General features: G+C 35.6%; 1 protein-coding gene across 1 annotated transcript in view; it reads left to right on the forward strand.

Moving 5' to 3' along the window:
- The window catches only part of PTGER3 (prostaglandin E receptor 3), a 194,872-nt gene extending 187,415 nt beyond the window's left edge, over positions 1–7,457 (forward strand). The window contains exon 3 of the mRNA XM_063607265.1: positions 7,200–7,457. Within this exon, the coding sequence (XP_063463335.1) occupies positions 7,200–7,220 (21 nt within the window). The 3' untranslated portion in view covers positions 7,221–7,457. The remainder of the gene's footprint in view (positions 1–7,199) is intronic.
- The last annotated feature ends 1,800 nt before the right edge of the window (positions 7,458–9,257 follow it).

The following is a 9,257-nucleotide window of genomic DNA, read 5'->3' on the forward strand; positions in this document are numbered from 1 at the left end:
CCCACTCTAATACTACGGTCCCATACTCTTTCTGAATTCATGAAAAACGCATAGTCTAGGTCACATAATAGTACACTTAATTAACATCTTGTCTCATTACTTCTTTCTTTGCTGTTCCTCAAAAACACATAACCAAATAGTAAGTTCTATGATGTCTGAAGAACTCGGAAAGTCAAACCGATACAGATTCAAGTCCTGATTCTGCCATACGAAACATCTTTCTTGTCAACTTCCTCAACATGGATAAGGCTCAGTTTCTCATGTGTAAAATGGGAATAATAATAGTAGTACTTTTTAAATAGAGTCATAGCTATCCTCCTTCTGCATTTCTTACGAGTTCCTGCAATTGGCAGTCGTGTAAGAATGCAAGGTCTTAATAATACAGATACGTTCACTGATGAATTAATCACTAGCCTGTGTTTTTGCCCATTATGTCAAAGCATTTTTATCTGTTTCTTGCTGATTGCCAGATACTGTAAATACCTAATAATACAATAAAATTACAGTGCCAACTACATATAGTGCCAACTAAAATTGTAAATCTTGCAATATATGCAAATCTTCATGAAGTTGATAAACACAGAGCTAAATAATTGTAAGGCACACAGGTGAAGCCATTGACAAATTGAAAAAAAGAAAACTAATGAGAATATGACAGACTAGGCACCATAAAGACACTGAATGGAAAATGCTGATTAAATAGATACATGACTCTAACGTTTTTCACAAAACTAAAATCATGTGGCAAATCTTTAAAAAGGATAGTTTTGTATTGTTATGCAAATGCTCAAAATTAATTATTTAATTCATTCTTTGCTCTTTCTAAGGAATAATTTATGGAAGTAATGAGCAAAAGGATGAAATTCAGCATGAGAATAGGAGCATCTCACAGTGGGCACTGCAGAGAAAGCGGGGGAGAGTGAGAAGCAGCAAAGGCAGCCCACTCCTCATTCTCAATTCTGACACAGCCCAACTCTGGTGCTTACACTTAGCAGCAAAATGAGAAAGCAGTGGAGAAAAACACAAGGCGGATCATTGAACTCTGTGTGTCTGATACCTAACACCTTATTGAAGTTTCAACCTAAGCAAGTCTATTCAAATATTAAAAAACTAATAATGTCTAAACTTCCATAAAACCTTAGTGAACACTAATTATTTCTATAGCATTTTGAAATAAATAAAAGTAATTTTACTGCTTTTTGTTCAACGAATAACTCTGTGAGGTAGTTGAAACAGATATTACCTCTATTTTACTACTGAAAAACCAAATGTTGGTAGGAGCTTACTCAGGTACTCAGAGAAAGAACACAGGTCCTGGACCCCAGGGCATATTGATAAAAATGTTTTATGTCATTTTCATCTGACCAGTAATGTAGTTCAAATTCTCATTATAATCTTTTTAGGGTATATTTTGTTGGCCCCAATTTTCTGAAAGATAAGAAATCTGAGGATTGAAGAGATTCAATAAACTGGCCCAGAGTCAGTGGTAAATATCAGTTTCCTAATTCCACGATCCCTGCTTTCTCCAGGACACTCTCCCCTTTCACTATGTCAGGTTGTTTGCTAAAACTCAGAATCAAATGTCTTTATTAATAATAGGAAAACTATACCAACAGAAACGAGGTTTTCAGAGAATAATAGAAATTTAGAAAGTTTGTCTTAGAAAAAGTGACTGCAGTTCATACCTCAATTATAATTACTGGTACATTTAGGAACTAAAGTTTAAAAGTGATGCATTTGTTTCAACGTTGTTTCCTTTTTCTGTGTACTTTCCTTAGGTGATACTAAAGAGCAATGAAATAAGCAAAAGCTATGTTGTACCAAAAACAAAAAAAAAGAATCTGTGTTTTGTATTAATCCCTGAGCTCAGTAGATCATTGCCTCTATCATCCCATTTTACCAATTGAGATGTGAACTATAAAGAGATTAAGTGAACTTTCTAGGGTCACAGAGTTCCAAATTGGCTGAGCAAATATATCAGTGGTTCTTGACACATTCACTGTATTTTATGACTATCTTTTCTCTAAGCATATTGTAGTAAAAATATAAAATTTTGTTTAGTAAAGCAACGAAGAGAATACATAAGCAGAAATTATTCCCAGTAAACTGGCCTGAATTTATGTGTTGTGAGTGATGAGTATGTTTCTACTACTATTGCAACTGTAGTCATGAATTATTTGTGAACAAGGGCCAAGAATACACAGTTTAGGTTATATTAAAATTGCAGTTAAGAAAATATTTTCCTTTGGGAGGCTGAGGTGGGTGGATCACAAGTTCGGGAAATCGAGACCATCCTGGCTAACACAGTGAAACCCCGTCTCTACTAAAAATACAAAAAATTAGCCGGGCGTGGTGGCGGGCGCCTGTAGTCCCAGCTACCCGGCAGGCTGAGGCAGGAGAATGGCGTGAACCTGGGAGGCGGAGCTTGCAGTGAGCCGAGATCACGCCACTGCACTCCAGCCTGGGCGACAGAGTGAGACTCTGTCTCTAAATAAATAAATAAGAGTGAAATCCAAACACAAGAAATCCATGCTAATCCACATCAAAATAAAAAGAAAACTAAGAACAAAAAAATCTTGAAAGCACCAAGAAATAAATGACACCTGAACTATCAGGGGAAAAAAAATTTGAATGACAGTGGATTTCTCATCAGAAATCATAAAGATCAGAAGGAAATGGTACAACAAACTTCAAGTCCTGAAAGAAAAGAACTGTCAAACCCAAATTTTGTATGTGGCAACATTTTCCTTCAGAAATGAAAAGAAAATAAATGCATTTTCAGATTAATGAAAATTAAGAGAATTTGTCACAAGCCACATACATTAAAACAATGGCTAAAGAAACCCCTTAGAGAAGGAATCTTAAAACATCAAGAACAACAAATATAAGTAACTACAAAAGACGTTCCTTCTCCTCTTGTGTGTTCTACATTTAGTTTAGCAGTCAAAGCTAAAAGTACAATATTTTCCAATATGAATCTAAATGTATGTAGCGAAAACATTTAAGACAACTATATTATAAATGGGTTGGGAAGATAGGTACAGAGACTTAAAAGAAGGCAAGTTTTCTACATTTGACATAAATTGGTAAAATATTAACACCAACAAAACTTTGTGGTGGTGGAAGAATTCTGTATCTTGCTTCTAGCGGTTGTTACAGGAATGCATACATATGAAAAAATGACATAGAACTATACACCACATTGTACCAATGTCAATTTCCCAGTTTTGACATTGTACTATTGTTAATACAAGATGTAACCATTGGGAGAAAGTGAGTGAAGGGTACCCAAGAACTGCCCATTTTGCAAATTATGAATCCACAACTATTTCAAAATAAAAAGTAAAAAATGTAAGCTTTTAAAAAATTCTTATTAAGTCACATTCTGAAACACCTTCTAACCTTAAAAAAATGGAAAAAAACCCATAATAAAGAGTTGGTATAAAATTACAGAGCAAATTTCTTCAGTAATTGATTGTTTTGCTTTAGTTAGGTTTTTGATCATCATTTGTGACCTACTTGAATTGGGGAAATGCAATTCTGTTTTGATGCTGATGTTACTATCAATGTCTGCATTTTTTTTTTTTTGAGATGAAGTTTCGCTTTTGCTGCCCAGGCTGGAGTGCAATGGTGCAATATCGACTCACTGCAACTTCCACCTCAGCGGCTCAAATGATTCTCTTGCCTCAGCCTCCCAAGTAGCTGGGATTACAGGCCCCTGCCACCACACCGAGCTAATTTTTTGTAGCTTTTTTATGTCTTCAATAATCACATTGTATAAAAGCTAATGAGTTATCTTGGCTAGGTCATAAAGATAACTGACAACTTTGTTAACAGTTCCTAAATAAAAATATTATTTATAATCTTCAGCTATCAGAGTATAGTGATAGACACCTTGGAAGTCTACAAGCATTTTTTTCTTTCTCTTTCAGAGAAGTGAAAAAACTTCTCTTTCAGAGAAGTGAAAAAACTAGCATAAGAGTCTCTGGATCTCTTAGTGGCACAACTAGATAGTGGCATCAAGCTATGAAACATCCAGGCCATATTACCAAACTTTTTTATCTACCGTGAAAATCCTTCTTCTCCTTTTAATCTGTAGCAAACATTTTTTTGGAAACTCTAAAAGCCCATATCGCTCCTCTCAGAACTGACCCCACTTCCCCAGTACAACTCTATTTGGATTATATAATCTCCACTGGTCTCACAGGACTAGTTAATATGATTGTCTCTCCAGATAATTGAGAATTATGACCCATAGATTCAAACTGGGTGAACTTAAGGTTCTATGTTGCCAATTGGCTACTGTTATTACTTTTGGATTTTATCAATGATGAGATATTCTAAGCACACAGAAAACACCCATTTGCTCCCTTCCCTGAATGAACAGATATTAATACTCTGTCATAATTCTTTCAAATTTCTTTTTCCCTAAAAATTAAAAAAATTTTGATATAGACACAAAATTAAAGTAGTACTAGATATACCAATCACCAAGATAAAACAATTATCGATATTTTGTCGCATTCACAGAATTTATTTATTTATTTATTTTTAAAATTATGGTAGAAAACACATTTTAACATAACATGTTTAATATAAAAATTAGCATCTTGACCATTTCTAAGTGTATAGTTCAATAGTGTTAACAATAGTCACATTGTTGTGCAATAGATCTCTAAAAGTTTTTCATTTTGCAAAACTGAAACTCTATACCCATTGAAAAACAACTCTCTATTTCCCCTTCCTCACGGCCCCTGACATCCACAATTCTGCTTTCTATGAGTTGGACCAATTTAGATGCCTTATACAGGTGGAATCATACAGTGTTGGTCTCTTTGCGACTGGGCTTATTTTACTTACTATAATGTCTTCAGGGTTCATCAATGTTATAGCACATGACAGAATTTCCTTCTCTTTTTAAGCTAAGTAATATTCCACTGTATGTATATACTCCATTCTCTGTATCCATTTATATGTCAGTGGACATTTGGGTTGCTTTTACCTCTTGGTATTGTGAATAATGCTGTAATGAACATGGATATGAAAATACGTCATCAAGAGTCTGTCTTCAATTCTACTGGATATGTATCCAGAGTGGGATTTCTGGATCATATGGTAATTGCATTTTTAGCTTCCTGAGGAAACTCTGTACTGTTTTTCGTACTGGCTGCATTGTCAATTCCCATTGACAGTGCACAAGAATTGCAATTTCTCCACATTTCAATACCACTTGCTATTTTCTGTTTTTATGACAGTGGCCATGTGTATTAGTCCATTCTCACACTGCTATAAAGAACTACCTGAGACTGGTAATTGAAGAAAAGAGGTTTGACTCACAGTTCCCTAGGCTGTACAGAAGCATGTTTTGGAGGCCTCAGGAAATTTACAATTATGGCAGAATGCAAAGGGGAAGCAAGCACATTTTACCATGGTGCAGCAGGATAGAGACAGAGAGAAGGGGGAAGTGTGCCACACAACTTTAAACCATCAGATCTCATGAGAACACACTAACAGCAAGGGGAAAATCTGCCCCCATGAGCCAATCATCTCCCACCAGGCCCCTCCTCTGACATGTGGGGATTACAATTTGACATGAGATTTGGGTGGGGACCCAGAGCCAAACCATATCACCATCTTAATGGGTGATATCTCATTATAGTTCTGATTTGCGTTTCTCTAATGGTTAGTGACATTGAATACCTTGTCACTTGTTAGCCATTTGTAAGTCTTTGGAGAAATACCACTTTGAGGATTTTACCCATTTTTTTAACTAGGCTATTTGCTTGTTGTTAAATTATAGGCATTCTTTATATATTCTGAATCTAACTCCTTATCAGATATATGATTTGGAAATATTTTCTCCCATCTTTTAGGTTACTTTTTCACTCTACTGATTGCTTCCTTTCATGTGCAAAAGGCTTTAAGTTTGATGTACTCTCATTTGTCTATTTTTGCTTTTGTTGCCTGTGGTTTTGGTGTCATATCCAAGAAAACATTGCCAAATCCACTGTTATAAAATTTTTCTCCTGTGTTCTTTTTATAGTTTTATATTTTAAGGTCTTATGCCTAGGTCTTTAATTCATTTTGAGTTTATTTTTGTATATTATGTAAAGTAAGCATCCGACTTCATTCTTTTACATGTGGATATCCAGTTTTCTCAACACCATTTATTGACCGGACTACCCTTTAAGCCCATTGTATGGTCTTGACACTCTTGTCAAAGATTGATTGAGTGCGTGCACAAGGGTTTATCTGGGACCTCTATTCTATTCTATTGATCCATATGTCTGTCCTTATGTCAGTACCACACTGTTTAGATTACTGTAACTTGGGCTCACTTAAACTATTTAAAACACGTTTTTTCTTTTTCTTATTTGAAGTATTTTTCAGCAAATATCAGATGGTATTATTTTACCCCTTCATAATTCACTATAACTCTAAAAATGATGGCCCACTACAAAACCACAATATTATTATCACTCATAATGTTTCTTTGGCATAATTTCATACCTGGTCTTAATCAAATGTATGGATTTTCTCAAAAATGTGTTTTCTGGCTTATTTGAATTAAAGTCTAAACAAGGTCCACATTTTAATGTTTGTTTTTTAGGTCACTCGTAATTTAGAATAGTTCTTCCTCTGCTCCCTTTTCCTCCAGCCATTCACTTATAGAAATTAGTTTAGTTGTTCTATAGAATGCCTCCCATGCTGGATTTCTCTAATTCTTTACTATGTCTTTTAACACTAAATGGAAATTAGCTAGTGGCTTAACTCTGTGGTCATTTAACTATAAATTGAAATTAGCCTAGAACCATGATGTTTTTATGTCTGCAAGCAGTTTTTTAATCTTATCTGCAAATTGAAGATTCTGAGGACTTTTCCCAGTTTCACTGGGCATTCTCACACGTCTTCCCATGTTTCCACCCAAGGAATATAGGATCTTCTTCTTTTAGTAGATGTTTGTAGAAAAATTTTTTACACCCCGAGTTTGTGGCATACATAGGTTGTCCCTATTCATTTTTCACTATTACTGTCACACCACTTCGTTCTTGTTCTTGTTCTTGTTATACTGCTGTAAGTGATTTACCACTCCTGTTCATAATCTGAAATTTATGAGAATTTATTGCCTTTGATTTTTATTTAAGATATTAACGGTGCATTTATTATTAGCTATCCTAATTGATTTGTTTGTTTTCCAGGAGGAATTTTGGGGAAATTAAAACCTGCCTTTCTGCCAGGATCACATCACTGGAAGTTCCATGACTCTCTTTTTGTAAAAGAAAAAAAAATCACAGAAACACCCACCTCCCAACCTATTCTCTTTTACTTCTTCCCCCAAGTCCACCCCCAAATATAACTGTTATCCAGAAGCTGTTATGTCCTGTTTCCATACATGTTTTTGTACTTTTACTATATCTACATACATCAATTAAACTTATGTCCTATTGTTTTGTGAATTTATATTTGCGTATACATTTTCATATGTAAAATTTGCATTTTTTTATTGAAAATTATGTTTCTTGAGATTTATCCACATTGAAACATGGAGCTCTAAATCGTTAATTTTAACTGCTATAGAGTATTCCATAATTTGAATAAGGCATAATTTGTTTGTACAATCTCCCGCCAAGGGAAAATTATTTCCACACTCATCATGACAAGGAGCACTGCAAAAATAAAAATAAAAATTACATTCATACATGTTTGCCTGCACCCATCTGCCTGATTTTCTCTAAAATAAATATCTAGGAGTGAAAGTGCCAGGTCAAAGAGCATGTGCATCTTCTTATGCCCACATATATGAGAGTTTTCCCCAAGTATATCTACATCAACAACTATGATGTTTTAATTTTCTACATCCTTCTCTGTATTCATTTGTTTTCATGCTGCTATGAAGAAATACCCAAAACTGGGTAGTTTATAAAGACAAGAAGATTAATTGGCTCACAGTTCTGCATGGCTGGGAAGGTTTCATAAAACTTACAATCATGGTGGAAGGGGAAGGAAACACGTCCTTCTGCACATGGTGGCAGGAGAGAGAAATGCCAAGCAAAAGGAGGAAAACCCCTTATAAAACCATCAGATCTTGTGAGAATGAACTCACCATCATGAGAAGATCATGAGTGTAACTGCCCCCATGATTAAATTACCTCCCACCAAGTCCTCCTATGATAAATAGGAATTATGGGAACTAAAATTAAAGGTGAGATTTGGGTGGGGACACAGAGCCAAACCATATCATTGTCAATGTGAAATAGTACTTTATTGTTACTCTATTATATATTTTATTGAATGAAATGTGAGGTTGAGAACTTTTACAACCCCTATTAATCATTTTGTCTTCTTTTTCTGTGTATGGTCTGTTTATAACATTGATAATCTCTTGGGTTTTGTGTCAATTTCTTAATGATTTGTAAGGGTTTAAAAATATATTCTAGATAATGATTCTTCTTGATATTTATTAAATACAATGTGTTCTCATAAAATCATCTATGAACTCTTCCTCCCATCCCCCTCTCCATTCCCTTTCCTCTGCCTTCGTCTCTATCTCTACATCTACCTCTACCTCTAGCTCTATTTCTAGTTATAGCTCTAGCTCTATCCCTATCCCTAACCCTATCTCTACCTCTAGCTCCACCTCTACCTCTACCTCTATGTCTAGCTCTATCCCTACCTCCACCTCTAGTACTGATACCAGCTCTAGCTCTACTTCTGTCTCTACCTCTACTTCATCTCTATCTCTAGCTCTACCTCTAGTTCTACCTCTAGCTCTAGCTATACTTATATCTCCACCTCATCTCTATCTCTAGCTCTAGTTCTAGCTCTACCTCTACATCTAGCTCTAGCTCTAGCTCTACCTATCTCTATCTCTATCTCGATCTCTATATCTATCTCGATCTCTATCTCTATTTCCATAACGCTTTCTCTCCCTACAGTTCAGATTTTGTTCTTGGAAACAGCCTGGGAAACAGGCAGTTTACTATACTTTCCATTTTCCCAAATCTCCATCTCTAACCACACCTCACCCCTGCTACCACCACACAGGTTTCTTCATGGAACATCCCTTGTTTGTGAAGCATTGACACTTATGCAAAAAGGTATTAAAAGTAAGTGTCTGGCGGGGCACGGTGGCTCACGCCTGTAATTCCAAGCACTTTGGGATATGGATCACAAGGTCAGGAGATCAAGACCATGCTGGCTAACACCGTGAAACCCTCTCTCTACTAAAAATACAAAAAATTAGCCAGGCGCGGTGG

This window comes from Pan paniscus, chromosome 1 (assembly GCF_029289425.2).
Source record: "Pan paniscus chromosome 1, NHGRI_mPanPan1-v2.0_pri, whole genome shotgun sequence".
Lineage (NCBI taxonomy): Eukaryota > Metazoa > Chordata > Mammalia > Primates > Hominidae > Pan > Pan paniscus.